The sequence below is a fragment of the Salvia splendens genome, unplaced genomic scaffold (assembly GCF_004379255.2).
Source record: "Salvia splendens isolate huo1 unplaced genomic scaffold, SspV2 ctg710, whole genome shotgun sequence".
Classification (NCBI taxonomy): domain Eukaryota; kingdom Viridiplantae; phylum Streptophyta; class Magnoliopsida; order Lamiales; family Lamiaceae; genus Salvia; species Salvia splendens.
The window spans coordinates 12,810-32,556 of NW_024599379.1; the positions used below are offsets into that span (position 1 = coordinate 12,810).

The 19,747-nt window shown below is 37.2% G+C and overlaps 3 protein-coding genes across 4 annotated transcripts; 1 reads left to right on the plus strand and 2 right to left on the minus strand.

The window, feature by feature from the left end:
* Positions 1-1,810: 1,810 nt before the first annotated feature.
* LOC121791057 (biotin carboxyl carrier protein of acetyl-CoA carboxylase 2, chloroplastic-like) lies at positions 1,811-5,143 on the minus strand. The gene is made up of 6 exons (XM_042189112.1): positions 4,774-5,143; positions 3,404-3,537; positions 3,005-3,311; positions 2,679-2,750; positions 2,236-2,301; positions 1,811-1,994 (listed from the first exon to the last, which is right to left on the minus strand). The coding sequence occupies exons 1-6, from the start codon at positions 4,918-4,920 to the stop codon at positions 1,971-1,973; spliced, it is 750 nt and encodes a 249-aa protein (XP_042045046.1). The 5' UTR covers positions 4,921-5,143; the 3' UTR covers positions 1,811-1,970.
* Positions 5,144-5,555: 412 nt separating this feature from the next.
* Positions 5,556-11,259, minus strand: LOC121791055 (cell division control protein 6 homolog B-like). Its single transcript, XM_042189110.1, has 17 exons — positions 10,839-11,259; positions 9,920-10,054; positions 9,598-9,818; positions 9,198-9,272; positions 9,029-9,129; positions 8,743-8,849; positions 8,598-8,657; positions 7,924-7,997; positions 7,500-7,550; positions 7,300-7,349; positions 7,001-7,100; positions 6,746-6,835; positions 6,524-6,586; positions 6,349-6,444; positions 6,147-6,236; positions 5,971-6,063; positions 5,556-5,889 (listed from the first exon to the last, which is right to left on the minus strand). The coding sequence occupies exons 1-16, from the start codon at positions 11,257-11,259 to the stop codon at positions 6,031-6,033; spliced, it is 1,767 nt and encodes a 588-aa protein (XP_042045044.1). The 3' UTR covers positions 5,556-5,889; positions 5,971-6,030.
* Positions 11,260-11,968: 709 nt separating this feature from the next.
* On the plus strand, positions 11,969-18,691 carry LOC121791056 (diacylglycerol kinase 1-like). 2 transcript variants are annotated; one of them, XR_006048465.1, is made up of 8 exons: positions 11,969-12,255; positions 12,791-14,245; positions 15,038-15,404; positions 15,544-15,620; positions 16,750-16,869; positions 17,152-17,338; positions 17,909-18,046; positions 18,358-18,484. XR_006048465.1 is itself a non-coding variant. In XM_042189111.1 (8 exons), exons 2-8 carry the CDS (start codon positions 13,076-13,078, stop codon positions 18,505-18,507), a joined length of 2,187 nt encoding a protein of 728 aa, XP_042045045.1. In that variant the 5' UTR covers positions 11,969-12,255; positions 12,791-13,075; the 3' UTR covers positions 18,508-18,691. The 2 variants fall into 2 exon arrangements, 1 of the variants encoding a protein (XP_042045045.1); XM_042189111.1 differs by having other exon boundaries at positions 17,152-17,316; positions 18,358-18,691.
* The last annotated feature ends 1,056 nt before the right edge of the window (positions 18,692-19,747 follow it).

A 19,747-nucleotide genomic window follows, 5' to 3' on the forward strand; every position in this document is an offset into this window, starting at 1 on the left:
TCTTGAAGGCCATAACATTTCAATTCTCGTCGACGAGTTATTCTTCTTTTCCTAGAGGAGGATACTACATTTCCTTCGCTAACAAGTTTCACTGTGTCGATTCTTCCATGGAAATATTCATCTCCATGGATCAAGAAGTATTCCCCAAATAGTCGCTCCGAGCCATGAATGCAAAGAATTCGAAACAATTAGAGGTATATATGATTTGGCATATGATAAATGATTGAATTAATCAAAATCCGCACCAACTTTCTTAGGATGGTGATGGTAGAAGTGGTGAGCGTCAATCTCCTTCATGACCTTAGCCAGGAGAGATTCGGAAGCCACCTTTTTCGAAAGATACAATTCGATGAGCTCTTCGTTAGTTGGATCCAATCGCCAACCGGCCGGCAGCCTGAGCTATTCCACCACAACCACAACTGAACTCCCCTTCCAAACAATGCCAATCTTGAATTATTTTGGCACTAAGAGTCCGTTTGGTACACGAAATTGGAATTGAATTTCCAAATTATTTTTAAAAAACAATGAAATAATTGATCATAAAATTAAATTTGAAGAAATTTCGAACACGCACAGCACACATTGCACACACTTCACATTTTGTTTGTACGTGTATCGTGTGTGTTGTGTGTGTGGGTGCATTTGTGCAACATGTGTGTGTGAAATGTGTGAATTGTATGCATGCGTTATGTGTTCGTGAAATGTGTGCGAAAGCGTCCAATTTTATAGCTATTTTGGAAATAATTAATTTTAGTAAAATAATCTTAGTGTGGTGTTGGTAGAAGAAGTAGTGAGCGTCAATCTCATTTTGTTTGTACGTGCACCATGTGTGTTGTGTGTGTGCGCGCATTTGTGCAGCATGTGTTTGCGGGGTGTGTGTATGTACTTTGTGTGCTGTGTGTGAAATGTTTGTTGTGTGCGTGCACTATGTGTGTGTGAAATGTTTGCGAATGTGTCCAATTTCATAGCTATTTTAGAATTCTAAATATCTACTACGAATATAGTAGATCTTGAAGGCGAAAAAATTTCCATTCTCATCGACAATTTCCTCTTCTTTTCCAAGAGATCTCCATGATCCAACATTGCCTTCTCCGACTAGTTTCATCTTGTTGATTCTTTCGTGGAAATATTCGTCTCCATGAATCAAGAGATACTCTTCCAATAGATGTTCTGAGCCATAAACTGCACATAATTGAAAATGATTAAAGGCATATATGATTCTAAATATGATGAATGAATGAATCGAAATCCGCACCAAGATTCGTCGGAGGGTGTTTGTAAAAGTGGTGAGCATCTATCTCCTACACGACCTTAGATGGGAGAGATTCTAAGCCCACTTTTTTCAACAGATTTGATTCAATCAACTCTTCACCGGACGGATCAAAATGCCAACCGGACGACATCTTGATTTCTTCCTCCACAGCTGAATTCTCCTTCCAAACTATGGCCATCTTAATTCAATTTAGTCACCAGGAGTCCGTCCGGTACGCTGAATTGAATTTGAAATAATTTAATTCTAATTCAATTCGACATCATTTGTTTACTAAAAAATGAAGTAATTGATATGAAATTGAATTTGAAAAATTTATGCACACAAACTGCACACACTGAATAAACACACTACACATTTGTGAATGAAAATCTATATTGTAAATAAGAATATAGAACCATTTTCCGTTCTTAGATTTTGAATGTCTAACTTATTCAACAAAACTTATGTGAGCTCTCTTTCATATAAAAGTGAATATTTGTAGGTAACCATCCAAATGAATTTTAATCTGCAACGTAGTGATTTGTGTGCGCAAAAATATTTATTATTTGAAGATTATAAATTAACACCAGAATTACTAAACATCATTACAACAAGAACAGCATTGTCCTAATTTCACAGTGTACATTTCAAGAAGGCAAATAAATCTCACACTTCAGAGCTTTAATTGTTGTTTTTCATGAGAGGTGCACTTGGTTCTTCATGGCTCGATTATAAATAAAGGCTGCAAAGGAAAAATAATAATTATAAGAAAGAGATAGCAGGTCTGGGGAATATATATGATGTTTGAGATTCACATATCGACTATATCCTAATTGATGCATCATTCTATCATACTTGAAGGACATATGATCGGTTCGACATCAAAGCTGTTTTAGCATTGGATTATCAGCTTCCCACGCAACCACACGGTACAAATTTCAAAATGGAGTTGCGAGTAACAGTCGACAAAGAAAACAGCTTACCATATCCAAGCTGACGGGTTTCCCGTCATCTACAAGAATCTCAACTACAGTGCCAGAGTGATCAGCCTGAAAGAAAAAATAAAGATATCCCGAGGTTATTTGTATCTAAGAATGTCATATCGAAAGAAAGTAATGAAACAAAGTTGAGCATATTTCAGAAGAAATTGAATTGAATATCTGAACAAAATCATAAAGCTGTCCCATTTAATTTTTAATACTCCATTTTTCTAGAGTTTCATCATTGCTACAACATTTTAGGTAATATAGAATCAACAATCTAAAGGAGCTTAACCATAAGCTTTCAGAAATTCCCTCAAGCTGAACCACCGAATTGGAGCATTTCATGTAATTCGAATTTTAAACTATTTATCTAGACATGTATCCACCATGTAAATAAGAACATAGAAACACGAATAAATGCTATGCAAGAGATTAAAGCTCACCTCAATATCATTCATCAGTTTCATAGCCTCGATGATGCATATTACTTGTCCCTTTTGCACCTTATCCCCAACCTAGAAAATCAAGGAAAACAAAAGGAAAATAGACAATCACGTATTAGCTAAAAACCAGAGCATGCACCAGATAAAATTAAAATGGTCTAAACTGTTTTTTCTATGTAGATAAAACTTTAGTTAGATAAAAGATATAGAAAATTGGGAAAGTCCTCCTACATCGAGCTCACACCAAATAAGATATATGAAAAATAGACACTATCATTATATCTGGAAAATTATTTTCATGTATACATTCATGATTTCATGCAAACCTTCACAAAAGGTGGTTCGCCAGGAGCTGGAGAACGATAGAAGTTTCCAGCCATTGGGCATTTCAATGGGGGATGTGATGACGTTGATTTCGTTGGTGCAGGTGCTGAAGTGGGAGATGACGGTCTAGAGGCCACAGATTCCGGAGCAGGAGTGCTTGGTGGTAGTGCAGACTGGTATGTAGGAAGTGGTATGAGGTAAACAGGATCTGGACTTGATGACTGTGGCAGTGCTTCCTTTTTCCGGATAAGGATTTCAATATCCAATTGTTTAAGCTGCAACTCTGCAATATCTTTTGAATCCACAAGCCTGACCATTTGAGGAAAAGGAAAAGGAAGGAAAAATTTTAATACAGATTGACTGAGAAAGTGACCAGATTCTACGCAATTTGGTTTACATACTTGACAAGATCTGACACTTGGTTCATAAAAGTTGAAATAGAGGATGCATCTGGAACTTCATCTTGCTTTTCAGATTCTAGGATAGGCAGTGTCTCTAGAGCTGGAGTAGCATTTGGAACCTTTTCGACCACAGCCTGATTAAAGTAGGAAAAATCTCAGCTATATCCTCCAAGTCAAGGAAACTCAGGTATAGGAGAATTGAAAAGCAAACGAAGAAAACGAAAACAAGTTATACCATCATCACCATTCGTCTTACCTGACTAAGCTGAGCACAGACCTAAGGCATCTGATTGGCTGATGCTACATCCCTGAAGAAAGGGAGGAAGCTTATCGCCGTTATCCACTAATTAAACATCATTGTTTCTATCTTCTCTAAACTGTAAGTCTGCAACATTCTATGCCTTTCCACATCCAAACATTTTAAAAGACATGAAATACTGAGAGCAACCCAAGTCTTTCTGTCTCCAGCTGAAGATATGTCGAATTGAACAAAATCTAAAAACTGGGACTGTGGGACATTATCACATCCTATATTCATTCACTAACTGTTTTTTATTCCATTTGAAAATCAGTGGTTCGAAATTAAACTAAAGTACGATATTCATGATACTAATTACCACCAAACCAAGAAATGAACTTTTCAAATTATGAGAAATACATTAACCATCAATTGGCATAAATGATAAATCTGTGACGAGATCGCAAGTTTGCTAGGTAAAACCGAAGATGCCTAACAGAAATCTTAATGTGTTCTCTGAACAGCTGCTCTGAGATTGGCAACATCTTTCGAATTTTCGTACAGTCTTGATATATCACTTCATAATAAGGCTTGCAAATTCAGTCACTGAGTAAAGTCTTTCACTGGAACTAATGGAATAACAGGAATGTGTTAATTGTGGGCTACTACATGAACTTATTTTGAATTTGAGAATGTCTATTACTGCATCAAGAAAACTTAATGACTTCACTGCTGTATGGAGACTGATGGTTAGCACGACACCTTCTCCTTGTCGTTGTGTTGTCATATTCATATGAAATAGATATATACTGTCTATATCACACATGCCAGTTCTCACCAACTTAACTCAACTTTATGTTAAATTACATTTACTCTCAACGACATTGAAGCATCGAAAGTCTAGGTAACTAATAGACATGATAATGCGATAACAACACATGATTTAAATTGCCATATCCATATGAATGGCTTGCAATAAAGAACCAGAGTGGAATTGAAATTCAAGTTGACAGTTCAACCAAACTAGAGTACTACTCATTCCAATCTACAAAACTGCGTCCATACATGTCACTTGCAAAAATGAACTAAACAACCACAGAAAGCAAAATTTTCAGTACTAAACAAAAATTACCTGAAACTGAGCTGTTGTTGTCAACGCAGGAGTTGATCTGCAATCCGATCGAGGAAAGGAAGCAATTAAGTGCCGTCTATGAGCCGGCTGCGATGAAGCGGCCAGGAGAGGCGAAACCTTCGGGCCTTGGACGCTGAAAGAAGACATTGATTAATACTATTGTTGCTTCAGCAACAAAAGTAAACGATGAATCAACGTAGAAAGAAGGAATGTAATTGCAATCGTAGATGTGAATCCGATGGAAAATATGGAAGAATTAGGTAGGCAGGAAGTAGGCGATAGGAATGAAGTGCGACTAGGAGAAGAAACGATGTCTCTGTGTGTGTGTTAGAGAGAGAGAAGGCGATGCGGTCGAGGGGCAAAGGCGTCGTTTTCATGTGGCCGGTTTTCCCTCCAAAAGGCCGTTTCATTGTGGTTGTTTAACCAATCAACATTTTCGGCCCATTTAATAATCATAAAATATAATCATATTTTCTCATTTTAGATTATTCATTAAAATTAGTTTCATCAAAAAAATCTAAGAATTTCATTTTTCAATAATATTTCTATAATCACTTTTTCTATGTCTACCATTATTTACCAATTTTGCATAGGAGAGGTAGTAGTTTGGAGTGTTGTACATGAATATGCATTTTCCTCCGTGCTATTTTGAAGTAGTAACGGTGCAACAACAGCCTCAAATTTTCTTGCTTGACTTGTAGAAAAGATTAACTACTGAGACCAAAAATAAATCTCATACTATATCTGTAGTCAAATCTCTTCCAGAAGAATGGAGACGTATTTCCAATAACAAAAAAAATGATTGCATTCTTATTGATTATACTATAAAAGAAACCGCAGCCTAATGATGGACTGCTGAAAAATAACCTACTAGTATATTCTATTTTCAGTATAATTTATGCCAAAATAATGTTCAGTCTTCAACACATTACAGTGTATGATTTCCTTGCTTGCCATTTCATCCTCTTTGCTGTGTTTACTTCCTCAAGCATCCATATGAGCTCATTTGCTTTAAGCACTCGTTTTTCAATTTATTCATTGCATCTGAGTATTACTACAGACCCACAGAGATGAATTCATACTTGACCAAATGTAGAGCTGCATATGTTGTTTTACCTATACATGACCAGAGAGAGTTAATTGTGATAAATGCAACCAAAAAGTGTATTAACATGAATGTAGATGTGGTTTACTAACCTTACCTCTCCTTAATTTGGTTTATCAACCAGCAAAGGATCGTGACTCTTTTCCAAATAATCACTTCAGACAGTTCCGGAAGAATCGAACTCCCTGTTCTCAAAATTATTGTGATCAAATATACAACTTGAGGAGATACAACTCACACAAGCACTGAAATAAGCATATTAGAGTACCTGCAGTGCAAAAACAATGTCTGCTCCGTCAACATTTAATGTCACTCTTCTTAGCTTATCCTCTCTTGATTGTCCAAGTTTAAGAATTCCCTGCAATTTCAAATTTTTTATTCCCATGAGATTAAGAACATATGAAATATTCAGTCATAGCCATGTAGAATGCTGTGTTTGCATGGTCATGAATAATATGAGTATTATTTACCTGGTCGTCTAGCACCCTGCACATACTTGAGAGCTCCAAAATGCCAACTGGAGGGATCATAGTCGATTTACACACATCCACGTAATATTTATTCAACTGCAGCAGTATAATGAGTGGCATTTAATCCCAACGTTGGAAAGATTTATATTGGTATTGAGAATTGGTGGAAGCATACCTCTCCGAGGGTTGTGCCCTTCTTTCCTTCTCGAAAAAGCTTCACAGCTGAGCAGAGGATGATCTGGGGAAATGGCTCTCATTAAAAAAGCATATGAATATACGTAGTATAAGAAAAGTGTAAACTATTAAGATTGATGAGTAGTAACATTTTATCAAATTATTTAACTACAAAACGTATGCCATCATAAAAGAATCCCAGCATGTTGCAAATTTATCCCACCTGTTGATGTTGGGGCAGTGATATAATTGTGTCTATTACTGGCGATTTATACACCTTTGATAATGCAGCAGCAACATGATGTATTCTCACCTGCAAAAGTCCCCAAGCATTTAAAAGACATAATCAAAATCTTCAAAGTGCATATAACATGAAGAGAGGTTTCACAAAAGATGTCAAAACACCAAGTTTCATAACAGAACATTGGGGGTAGAATTAGAAGACTAAGTAGATAATAATGTTTCTCGTGGTACTTACTTGATTAGACATCATGTCATTTGCAGTAGGCTTTAGTTGATCTTCAGTCCCAACTACTGATGATAACATAGACTCGCCTATTAGCATTTCAATCGCACTCCTGAAAAAAATACATTGAACAGCTCTTGTTATTGCGGTTCAATGCGGACATAAGCAGCATATGGTCTTAATAGTAACTTAAATCCATTTTCCTGAGGGACCTAAAATTATGGCATCTCTCTGTAACTGCTCTGGTTTGGAGTCCGTTGAACCCAACATAAAAAAAATGGCTATGCAAACATAAGTGTAAAAATACCAACCTGCACACTGCAAGAGCCTTTCTCATATCTCCCGATGCTGCAGCAACTTTCTGCAGAAACAGAAAAACATCATTGAGAATATTAATAAGACATGTCAAATTGACCCCTATTAGCACCTGTAAGGAGCAATGAATTTGAAGAGAGAGACTTAAAAGAGAACCACTGTTTTAATGTTCCAAAGGAAAAGAAATTGAGCTCACCCCGGCACAGAGTTCCAGTGCTTGTGGCTGGAAAACAGTATAGGGAAGTGCCTGTCAAAGTTGCAGTTATGTTAGACTGACATGATATTTATCCAAGAAAAACGAATTCTAAACTATACGATCTCAGCGAATACATCTTCAGATGCACTGCTGATGAGATAAAGTTAGTTATTCTTTATTTATCCATTTTATTTAACCTTCCATTTCTTTTTATGCTATTCTATTTTATTAGATATACTTTAAAGTTAGGGTATACCAAGAACTGATTAGTAGAATAAAGTAAACAAGAGCCTTCAATTAACTTGATCCCAGTTGGTCAACTATTGTTATAGACTTGCCTTCAGAATTCGAAGCATGTTGCTCATGTAGTCCTGTATGTAAATCCCGTAATGTCTTGGTAAAAGCTGGAAAATTAAAGGCTTACCTTTAGTCTTTCTTGAATAATATTGATGATCTGATCCTTGGAGTAGGCACAAAAGGTTATGACCATAGGTTTACCTAAAAACATATAATACATCAACCAAAAGCCAAGAATCCACATGTAAGCTAAATCAGACATGAAAGGTTATAAGAATTGAATATGTGAAAACCTACTACTGGATATATGTAATACTGCAGAAAACTTTTAGATTGCATTTGGAATGAAGGGTTAAGGATCAATTAGAAATCATGGTGGTTGTTTCTCTAGTAGATTGAAATCCACCAGTGACCGTATTTCTATTGACAGATTAGGGTGGAGTGGAAATATATTTGAATTCTAGATGGATTTCAAACACACAATATATTCATTTGAAATCCTTAAATTTCAAACCCAGCAAGACTGAGACAACTTTACAAGGCAAAGCAAACAACAACTAATGTTTCCAAGAATAGTTTATGAATCAGAAAAGCCACTCAAGCACAAGGAGAACATATTTATATTACAATCTGTGAGGAAAATCTTTTCAGTAGATCCTTATAATTACATGATGTATGACTAGAACTTCCAAATGTGGAGAAAATTATTTCCTCCGAGTTTGGGAATAAAAAAATGGATGCAGCCAAAATGAATGTAATCAGCAGATTACTAGAAATCAGCTGGTTATAACAAGCACTCACAATTTAAGGTTTGTAGTTTTGGGATAAACCTGTCGGCCAAGTCAATAGCATTAGCAACCCCTGCATACACAAGTTAATGAGATTAAAACCAACTCTCAGAGTGAATGACCTTAGAACTTCAAGCTTTTAGGTCTGCTTAACATACCTAGCAAAATACACCTGGAGAAAGGCATAGTTGTTAGCATGAAAAGATCATGCAGCATAGCTCGGTCTTTGGTAATCAAATAATCCAGCTCATCAGCTACAACCAATCTGTAACCATAATTGAAGAATTGAGTGAGTTAAAAAAACACAATAGAATTCGGAGAACTTGAATGTCCTTGCTATTAATGCCAACTAAAGATTTACGAAACCAATAAATGAGTTGTATAATAATGGGAACTATCACGCCTTAAGCTTAAGGAACAAGAAAATTGGCACGTGACACTCACATCATCTTCATGCCAGGTGTATGTTGAGAATACAATTTCTGAAGCTGTTGCAAAGATGATGTAGGACTAGGTTTCTTCCCAGAATGAGTTTGACCAAGAATCTACAAGAGTAAGGTATTAATACTCTAGGATCTTGGTTTGAAATCACACATACATAGCATCAACATACCTTGCTGAAAATCTCACTCATGTTTGCAAGGGTAGTGCAATTGATGGATAATACATCTGGAGGCTGTACACCTTCCTGTTCCCACATAAAAGTGAACAAATGTGACTATTAACGAGATGAGATTGCAGGATAGTAGGAGAAGCACAGTGTTGACCACAAACAGAACATGTCATGTACTTAAGCTCGAATTCATTCACTAATCAAGATCAAAGAAAAAAAAATGAGGGGTTCCTGATCTATGAAATTTTTAATTTAAAACCACATTTAGTTTCAGTCTAGACTAGCAGCCCAGAATTCAGATAGACGATAAAAATGGGCAACTTATTACAAATGAATATCATGCTATCCAAAATTTATATGACTAAGAAAAAACAATTTTAGATGAAGCATAGACGAGTACCTTGTTTGCCCAGTCGACAAGCATCACTTTTATTTTTTCCATCGACAACGTCTTCCCAGTTCCCGGGCACCCACACACATACAGACTTCCAGCCTTCTCTTCCTTAACGCATTTCTTGCAGAAATCCAAGATCCGGTTCTGCTCATTTTCACGGCATACAACATTCGGTGGGGCAGTTGATAGATGCAATGCCTCATTAACAGCTCTCAGCTGCGTCTCCTCTGCTAGCAAATATTTAACCATATAAGAACTAACCAATCCGAAACAAATCAGACGTACTCTTACCTAAAACAACCGTATACATACTTATAATAACACTAACCTCTTGGATCCCAAGTCTGTCTCTCAACAAAATCCTCCGGTAATTGCTTCTTCTCAGGCGATCCACTCAAAGTCAATGATGATTTCAGGCATTTTCTGATTACCTGTCGTAATCGGTGAAAATCCAAAGTAAAATTTCAGAAATACTATTGGTTTAACAACAATACATGACACTCTCCATCAAAATTACAAAATCTGGACAATTTATAAATAACGTGAAGATATAAGGAATGAGAGAGCTCACTTCAAGGGTTTTTTCTTCTTTAGTTCTAGAGTATATTAATCATTCCTCGTTTGTCCTGCGTTTTTTTTTTGTTCCGGATTTGGGAGAGACGCATGACCCTCATGCGTCTCTTTTTAATGAGACGCATGACTGTCATGCGTCTCTTTTTAATGAGACGCATGACTGTCATGCGTCTTTTATAGAGACGCATGAGGGTCATGCGTCTCTCATTTTTTTTCCGTTTTATTTTGACGACGCATGAAAGTCATGCGTCTTAAAGACAGACGCATGACTCTCATGCATCTTTTATTTTTTTAAAATTTGACTGACGACGCATGATGCTCATGCGTCTTAGGGAGAGACGCATGAGCGTCATGCGTCTCTACTTCGAATTAAACCAGCGGCGAAGGCAGTAGCTCCTCATTCACGCTAAATTGCCGGTGTTGCCTCAGACTCCACATAGTAATAGCAGTCTTCACATGCAGCTTGCTATCAAATTTTGTTCCACCATTAATCCGATATGGGTGTTCTTCATCCCAGTACATGGTACTGCGTTCATTACCAACTTCAGGTGCCTCAGTACAACCACTTGGCAGTTTGCGAAAATATTTCAACCCAGTGTGAACATATTCTGGAAGTGGTTGTTCACCTTGTACGACGGGTTTATACACTACCTCCTCATCACTAGAGTCAGCACCGGAATCATCACTTAAAATATCATCAGACGATGATGACGACAATTCTGGATCTGCAAGGTCTCCTCGTACAACATCAACATCAGCATGCTCTTGTACATTCTCTTGAGTATTCAATCCAACATCTGCAACGTCTGTTTGCTCATTCATACCGCAGTCGATGCTCATAGGTTCAAACCTCGTAGATGATCCAACACCATGATCAACAATTGGTGGGATTAAGGCATTTCCAACAGACGAATACTCAACAAATAATTCAATATGCCGAGTAGAATTTAGAGCCGCATTGAACATATAAAACACACTTTGATCACTGTCAACCGCAGTACATACATAACTCGTACCGGTACCCAAGAAACAATGCCTCCAAGATATTTCGATGAAGTGTTGGTTGGAATCTATTCTTATCTTAGCACATATCATTCCTACTAATTCAGATAATGAAACACATGAATCCAATACGATGGAAGCTCTCGCACGAGGAGGATCATAACAAATGCCCACATGATGAAGTTGATATATTCTACCACCCCAATATAAACTCACGAATAGTCGGCTTATTCTAATCCACTAAGAGCCCGATAAATTTAATTCTAATTTAATTTAATTTTAATTTAGTGTGTAATTCTAATTTTAATTTTATTTTGTATTTTATTTTATTTTTATTTTTAATTCGTATAGTCGGCTTATTCTAATCCACTAAGAGCCCGATAAATTTGTTCATAATTACTTGAAATATTATAAAATGAAAGTTGATTATAAAATTTGGGGGCTATTGGAGGTGTCCACCATAGTGGCGGACACAAAATTTTGGAGCTATGGAAAATAAAATTGGGGCTACGGACAAAAACTGGAGCGCGGCTATTGGGCGTGTCCGCCTTATAGTGGACACCCTTAGGGTGCGGCTTAGGGCGCCCGCCGCTTATATTTGTAGATGGACTAAATTTCAGCCAATATTTGTGAAGGTACTACAAAATTTTAAAATCATTTCGTGACCATTCAACGGCAACAGGCAGTCAAAGGCAGGTACTATGACCAACCGACTGCTCCCATACCTAAGGGCCCCACGTCCCACACTTTAACGATCTTTTTACGCCACGTGTCTTCTAGATTCCGTTTCCAATGAACCCCTCTCTCTCTCGCTAAACGATGTTCAGTGGGTATCTCGATTCTACAGAATCTCCAGAAAGGAAAAAGGATTTTGAACCAAAAATAATACGCAAACAAAATTGATATAGATTTCCCGAAACGCATGTAATTTCGCCAGAAATAACACGTTCACAGAACAGAATCACGAGCTAAGGAACAGCAAATATCGCCTTTATTCCTTTTCTCCGTCGCGTGATTTATTCCATTTTTCGCGGGATAAGATAAACATTGCCTCGCTCTTCGTAGGGTTTCGCCGCTGTTGATCTCTTCGTGAGTTTTCCCTTTCGATTCACATTTACCTTTTATGAGGAGATTGTGACATTTCTGTTGATTTTGCTTTTGTTGGTTGCTTAACGGTGAAGAAAAGTACGTGGATTTTGTTAATTTGTTTGCTGTTGGAGATTGAGTTTTTGCAACTGTGCGCAAATTTACCCCGGTGTTTCACGTGGTTTGCTGCATGATTGATTGTTTGTTTCGGATAATGTTAGTAGTTGATAAGCTGGTGGTACTTGTTTTAGCAAACTATTTCGATTAATTATTGATTTTCCCTAGCGATGATAGCCTAGGTGCGCATCAGAATTTGCAGAATGTTATTTTTCGAGATTAGTAGTGAAGTGCATTGCCTCATGACCTAAATAAAATTTTACTAAGATTTAAGAATAAAAGGTGTTTTCATCAACCTGATTTGTTTTCCTATAGATTCCAAAGTTTTAGTATTACATGGGTCCGTGCAATCTGTGTGTTTAGGAGAGTCATTAGATCTTGTTTGGTTTAACTTTTGAAGTTATTTATTTCATTCTCACAGATAAGGAGCTTGGCAAGAGAGGTTAAATGATTGACCAATGCATGAATGTAGATGAGTCATTTTCAGGCAAGTAAGGTTTCAGATAAGCTGAAACTTTCTGGAAGAGTGCATTGGAGTCATTCGATAGTTGCACAGAGGTGATAGTTTCAATTGAATATACAATCACTTTGGGATGTAGAATCTGGCGTATGTGACCTCAATGGGTTCTGAAGTTGACAGCCTGGATATGGATGAGCTAGATTTCTTGAGTATGTGTGAGCAGACAGTTAGAGAATTATTATAGACATGGATGACTTGGATTTTGATGCTTTTCTCCCCAGCTGGAAAAATCCAGCTGAAATGGCAGAATCTCATCTGTTTATTGTGTCTTGCTTCATTGCTGGTTTGGTGGGCATATTAACTATTTTTTATACAGCTTTCCAGTGGAGAAGAAACATCAATTTAACTTGGATGAGAGCCATAGCCAGGTCAAAGAAAAACCCAAAAACTAGGCACAAGGTTGCCGTGGCTCCTCATACTTGGGATTTGGAATCTGTAACTCGAGGGAAAAGCTTAAACTGCTGTGTTTGTTTAAAGTCTGTCTCACCATCCCAAACTTACAGCCATATGGTAGGTTCAGATAGTTTTATTCACCGATGCAGCATATGTGGTGCAGCATCCCACTTGGGCTGTTCCTCTAATGCCCACAAGGACTGTAAGTGTGTGTCGATGTTTGGTTACGAACACATGATGCATCAATGGGCAGTGCGGTGGACCGAGGCAACAGATCAACCTGATGAATCATCATTCTGTTGCTACTGTGAAGAGCCATGCAGTGGTACTTTTCTTGAGGGATCCCCAATATGGTGTTGCTTATGGTGTCAGCGTTTGGTGCATGTTGACTGCCATGGTAGTTTGTTTAATGACACAGGGGATGTTTGTGATTTGGGCCCTTACAGAAGGCTTATACTATCACCTCTATATGTTAAGCAATTTAATTGGACTTATTCTGGTGGATTTCTGAGTTCCATCACCCAAGGAGCCAATGAGATTGCATCTTCCATGCGTGCTACCATAAGAAGTCAAAGTATGAAATATAAGCATGGAGTTGAGATCTCAAATGATACTGGTAATGGTAGTAATATGAGTGACACCTCCATGGAGATTCCTATGGCGACAGGTCAGATGGTGAATGGTTCTCATAGAATTGAAGAAAACCAAAACGGTCATACAAATGCTGAGGTGGCGGATCAACACGGAGAAGCTAAAAAAATGGAAATGGGTCCTATTTTGAGAAGAAACGTATCTATTAATCAAAAGGAGGAGAGCCAGTTAGGAGGCTTGAGACAAAAGTATGAATTTAATGATCTGCCGCCAGAGGCAAGGCCCTTACTTGTGTTCATCAACAAAAAGAGTGGAGCTCAACGAGGAAATTCACTCAAGCAGAGACTGAATATTCTACTGAATCCTGTACAGGTCAGAGTTGTTTAGGCTGTATCATCTAATCAAGGCTTCATTTAACCAAATATGCATTAGATGTTTAGAACAAGTTTTGAGTGTCTGAAAATAAACTTGTATCTGTATATCTTGGAAACATGGATGCAATGATGATATTGCATGATTGCATCCCACCAATTACAGATAAATCATATTTGTCCATGGTAATTACTAAATACCAAGTTTTCCCTTTCGGGTTACAAGCTTTAATATTTATTTCTATGTTCTTTTTCGTCCCCTCCAAATAGTTTAGTGAAACTCATTATGGAAGTGAGATTGGAAATTTAAGAGCTGCATAGAAAGGACTAGCTGCACCATCTATGCTTATGAATATGCTATTCATTAATCAATTTATGGTGATTAGGGCTAGAGTGTGGTTGGAAGAATCATATGAAAAAGAAACATCTGTCAAGATGAACATTCAAGTAGGATAGTAGGCTTTCTAAAATCTCTCATCAGTGGTGGTTTAAGGCTAGAATACCTATTCTAATCTGGTCCTGATAGTGCATTGAAAGCAAAGAATGTTCACATATATGAAGTTGTTCATATATGCAGATATATGTCTTGATTGTTGTTTTGACGACATGTATTATATGTTGTGTATGTGTGTAAGTGATTTTTTTTATTTCCCTTTTCTTTCGTGGGGGTGGATGTGCTCCTTGCATGTCCTCACAGATTAATCTTTCTCTTTTTACTTTATTGAAATGCGTTTCAATATTCCTAAAGGAATTGCTATGTCATTTGGTTCCTTAATTAGTTTTTTCACTTTAGGTTTTCGAATTAAGCTCAACACAAGGTCCAGAAGCTGGACTCGACTTGTTTAGGAAGATGCCTCATTTCCGAATTCTTGTTTGTGGAGGAGATGGTACTGTTGGCTGGGTACTGAATGCAATAGACAAGCAAAACTTTGTTTCTGCTCCACCAGTGGCCATTCTTCCTGCCGGGACTGGAAATGATATGGCTCGAGTACTTTCTTGGGGAGCTGGCCTAGGTTCAGTTGAGAGGCAAGGAGGTCTGTACACGTTATTGGATCACATTGAACATGCTGCTGTTACCATGCTTGATAGATGGGAGGTATCAATCACGAGCCAGCACAGGAAACCACTCCATTCTCCTAAATTCATGAACAACTATCTTGGTATACTTCCCATCAAACTTGTTGGCCATATTTAGTTTGTTCGTTATTAACTTTCTCGCCAACCTTGCACCAATTTTTTCCTCGAATAATTTTTTACAAAAAATGTGTCATACCTCATTAACAATTGCTGCTTTTGTAGGGGTTGGATGCGATGCAAAAGTTGCTTTGGAAATCCATAATATGCGAGAAGAGAACCCTGATAAGTTCTACAACCAGGTAGGTGCCATTAGTTTGTATTATAGACATCTTCTGGAAATGAAGTCATCATGCTGGTTACTCCATCCGTCCCTTTGTAGCTGAGTCATTTCCATTTTTGGCAAAAAGCAATACATTTTTTCTCTCTTCATCCCTCTGCCCTTTTCCTTACTACTTTATTCTTCATTTGCTTAACTCACTCAAAACATTTTTTCTTAAATCCGTGCCGAAAAGAAACACCTCTACTACAAAGGGACGGAGGGAGTACTTTTTAGAAAATACATTTGATGGTACATTCAAGTGAACAGAATGCTTTATGTTTTATTTTTTCTTAAACATTGTTATATGTCAATAGCAGTAAAACCTCTATCTTTCCGGAAATTACTGGCAAATGGAAGAATGAGTGTCTTATTATTGATATTACATTCTTGGCTTGATGATGCATGATAGCATTCTCTGTTCCCTGTTCTTTGACATGTTGAAGGGAAGCTGTAGGTTACTTAAGTTTCAAGACTGTCTCATTTTAAAATTCTGTCACAAAATGACATATGTATATGTCCATAAATTGCTGTCATTCAGTATCAAACAAATTTGATCATTCACTTTGGTTGGTTCACCTATAGCAAAAAATGTTCGGAGCTTAGAGCACCTAGTAGACTTCTCTATATTGTAATGTGCAGCTAATGAAAAGTATTTGGAGTTACTTCTTCCATTGTTTGATATTTTATGTTCATTTGGGCTTCATGCTGTGGGTTTGTTTTTCTTTGGTACATTACGCATTATTTAAAGACATTAGTTATCTATGACTTGAAACTCGCTTGTGCTAAGTCAAGTTTGAATTAGAAATCAGATTATGTACTATGAAGCTAAATGTTGTTTGTCGAACTCACATCAATGTCTGGGTACTTATCTATTTGCTTGTAGTTGAAAAAGTTCATAATATTTAACTAATTGAAAATGCCTTTTATTACTCAAGGACCAAGGTACTGATGCATTACTGTCCTTGTACTTAGCAAACATGAGAATCATTAAGTGTATTTGTGCTGCATGTGCATATTTTCCATTGCTGGTCAAGGCCCTATCATTGGCTAAAGTCCTTTGCTCATAAAATATTTTTTCAAGCTCAACTCAAATAACTTGTTTCTTGCAGTTTATGAATAAGGTTCTTTATGCAAGAGAAGGTGCCAGAAGTATAATGGATAGGACATTTGCCGACTTCCCCTGGCAAGTCCGGGTTGAGGTGGATGGTGTCGAGGTTGAGGTTCCCGAGGTCAGTGCAACATAGTTATGTATACCTTATATAGTATATCATATTCCTTACAGACAGTGCACACCATCTTGAAACTTCAATCTAAATGTCTATTGTCTTTCCACAAAACTCTTTTGCAGCTTTACCTTAAGTTTACCTTTTGCTTTAACTTATCAACTCCTATGTTTTATTCCGAATCTAAGTTGTTTTTTCGTTCTGCTAAGCCTATGTAAAATAGTTGTATTTCAACCAAACCAATGCAGCATTCTTATTGGAATTGTTTTGTTGCTTCATTGATTTTAGGACGCGGAGGGTGTCCTTGTAGCTAATATTGGGAGTTATATGGGTGGTGTCGACCTATGGCAGAATGAAGATGAGAACTATGATAATTTTGATCCTCAATCTATGCATGACAAAGTGCTTGAGGTAGTAAGCATTTCAGGGACATGGCATCTTGGAAAGCTGCAGGCATGTCGAACTCCTTTTTCCTGTGAGATAATGATGACACTCTGAAACACTTTTATTGCAAGAGTTTTCGGTTTTTAAAAAACACTCTACAATTTAGTTGAAGATTAGATTGAACTAGATGGTCTCATCTGAAGGATCTGAAACATCATTTGAAGAATATAGTATATCAGTGTCACATGTTTTCTAAGAAAAATTTATATGCCAATACTTCCTTAGTAAAGTATTTAGCTTGAGCTCTTGAATGGATCATGCTTTGATCAATATGACGTCTTTGGGTGCTTTGCATTTGTGATTTTGGGTCAATGATTTACAGCCCAGAGCAAATAATTTCTTACTCTGAATTTGATAATTTCTTTATAAGCGTTGTAATAAAATATAGCTTTTTCTAGCATCATATTTAATTACTCGGTACTGAGTCAACAGAAAATGTTAGCACAAAATTGTTTCCTGGAATAAAAAATGTTTTAGTCAGAAATGTCATGTTAAGGTTTAGTCATATTCTCTTTCTTTAGAGAAGGTGAAGCATTTGCAACTTCGATTGCAGCTGACCAATAATCTGTCGTATTGTTTTATCATGGGGTGTCTTGGACAGGTTGGCCTATCCCGAGCTCGCAGGCTTGCACAGGGGCAGTCAATTAAGATTCAGATTTTTACTGGCTTGCCGGTTCAAATAGATGGAGAGCCATGGTTCCAACCGCCTTGTTCATTAACCATCACACATCACGGACAGGTCTTGCTCCACCTCTTCATACTTCCTCCTCCACCAGAATCTCTCCTATTGATAGGATGAAAGTTCAGCCATGCTTAAATTTGCATGAAAATATTTTTTAGGGAAAAATTCAATGAAAAAAGTTTCTGTATAAAACTAACTAGTTGTTTGTTGTTCCTCAAATCATCTCATCTAATCTCTTACTTTTTCTCATATGAATTATTCAGAACGATATTATGGTGTTTGTACCTATTTTCAAACATCAAGAGGTGTAGCTTTTAATCATGTAATGTGGTTCTGATGTTAATCTGGGGGAATTTTCTAACAAACAGGCCTTTATGTTGAAAAGAGCCGCAGAAGAACCTCTCGGCCATGCAGCTGCAATTATTGCTGATGTCCTTGAGAATGCTGAAACGCGTCATGTCATCAATGCATCACAAAAAAGGTCACTGCTTCAAGAAATGGCTCTGAAGCTTTCTTGAGTTATCGTTTACAATAGCTTAACCATGTCTATTGATGTACTAAAATGAGCAGTCCGTCTCACTGCCTTCTTTTTACGGGTGATCTGTATTTATTGTTTAGTGAAGAATGCTGCTAACCAGACCTTACTATATGCAAACAGCAATTTTTTAGCAGTAATGCCGATATGGGATGTTGAATTTTCCACTTTTGCTTCTAACATGTCCTAGGTATGATTGTGTATATGATGCATTCTTAGATCTAAACCGCCAACTGCTTCAGGTTGAGTCCATAGCCAGAGGCAGGATCCTACTGGAAAATTTATATCGGTGGATAACGATTGAAAAGCTAGAGCAACTTATTGTCAATTATGTTGTGACATTATAGAGTAATTGTGTAATCGACAAACGAAATAACGTAAGGAGACACAGAATTTACGTAGTTCGCCAATTGGCTATATCCACGGGCAAGAACGGAGAACAAATTGTATTATGACTGTAGTTACAGATTTCAGACCTAAGATCACGATTTAAGAACTATGTGCTTTACTCACATATAAATAAGCACACATGAGATCATATTCTAATTAGGAAACAAATTCAAGGCATACTAACAAATTCGAAAGGTAATTTTGCTTTCATGAGCTAATTTTGGTCTCTTTACAATGCATGTCATCTGGCACACAGATATGCTTGCATAGTGATTCTAGTTGTGTTATGAAAAGCATATGCATCTAAAACTTGCACCTTTAGCTGCGGCGGGACTTATGCTCTCTCACTAACCTGCACTTGAACTTGTTCCAGAGCCTCGGAACAAATCCTCTTCGCTCCACCACTTCCATTTGAGTTTCATTTGTTCTTCGATGTCTTGGAATTATCTTTATATTTCTGGTCTAAGCAATGCAGGTGGAAAGGGGACTTGAGGTGAAACGAACAACGAGTCCAGTGGCCGTTTGGGACACGGATAGCACAGTTGAGCTTGTCTGGTGATTGGTTTAAGTTTACAGGAGTCGAGTAGGTTGCTACCGTCATGCTTTGGGCCGATATTGTACACGGTTGCGTTCGTTTGTCGCTTAAGTTGTCCATTTTCCATATTTGGAAACAAATTAATCTCTCATCTCTCCTCATTAAAACACCAACTACCTATCTTCTTTTTACTTTGTTACACTAAATAATTTTTTCTAAAATTTTATGCCACTCAAGATTGTGAACATCTTGAGTGAGACTAAAGTAGTATTAGACTTCATATCTTTCCCAATTATCC

Excerpts from the sequence above, each read along its gene's own strand:
- LOC121791057 (XM_042189112.1), bottom strand. The coding sequence starts at position 4,920 with ATGTCTTCTTTCAGCGTCCAAGGCCCGAAGGTTTCGCCTCTCCTGGCC. Across the intron at positions 3,312-3,403 it reads CAAGTGTCAGATCTTGTCAA|GCTTGTGGATTCAAAAGATA; the intron begins GTATGTAAACCA and ends TCAAATGGTCAG. Across the intron at positions 2,302-2,678 it reads AACTGATGAATGATATTGAG|GCTGATCACTCTGGCACTGT; the intron begins GTGAGCTTTAAT and ends TTTTTCTTTCAG.
- LOC121791055 (XM_042189110.1), bottom strand. The coding sequence starts at position 11,259 with ATGATATGTGCTAAGATAAGAATAGATTCCAACCAACACTTCATCGAA. Across the intron at positions 7,998-8,597 it reads AAAACTACAAACCTTAAATT|GTAAACCTATGGTCATAACC; the intron begins GTGAGTGCTTGT and ends ATATGTTTTTAG. Across the intron at positions 6,587-6,745 it reads CACTGCCCCAACATCAACAG|ATCATCCTCTGCTCAGCTGT; the intron begins GTGGGATAAATT and ends CCATTTCCCCAG.
- LOC121791056 (XM_042189111.1), top strand. The coding sequence starts at position 13,076 with ATGGATGACTTGGATTTTGATGCTTTTCTCCCCAGCTGGAAAAATCCA. Across the intron at positions 16,870-17,151 it reads TCGAGGTTGAGGTTCCCGAG|GACGCGGAGGGTGTCCTTGT; the intron begins GTCAGTGCAACA and ends CATTGATTTTAG. Across the intron at positions 18,047-18,357 it reads CCATCACACATCACGGACAG|GCCTTTATGTTGAAAAGAGC; the intron begins GTCTTGCTCCAC and ends TCTAACAAACAG.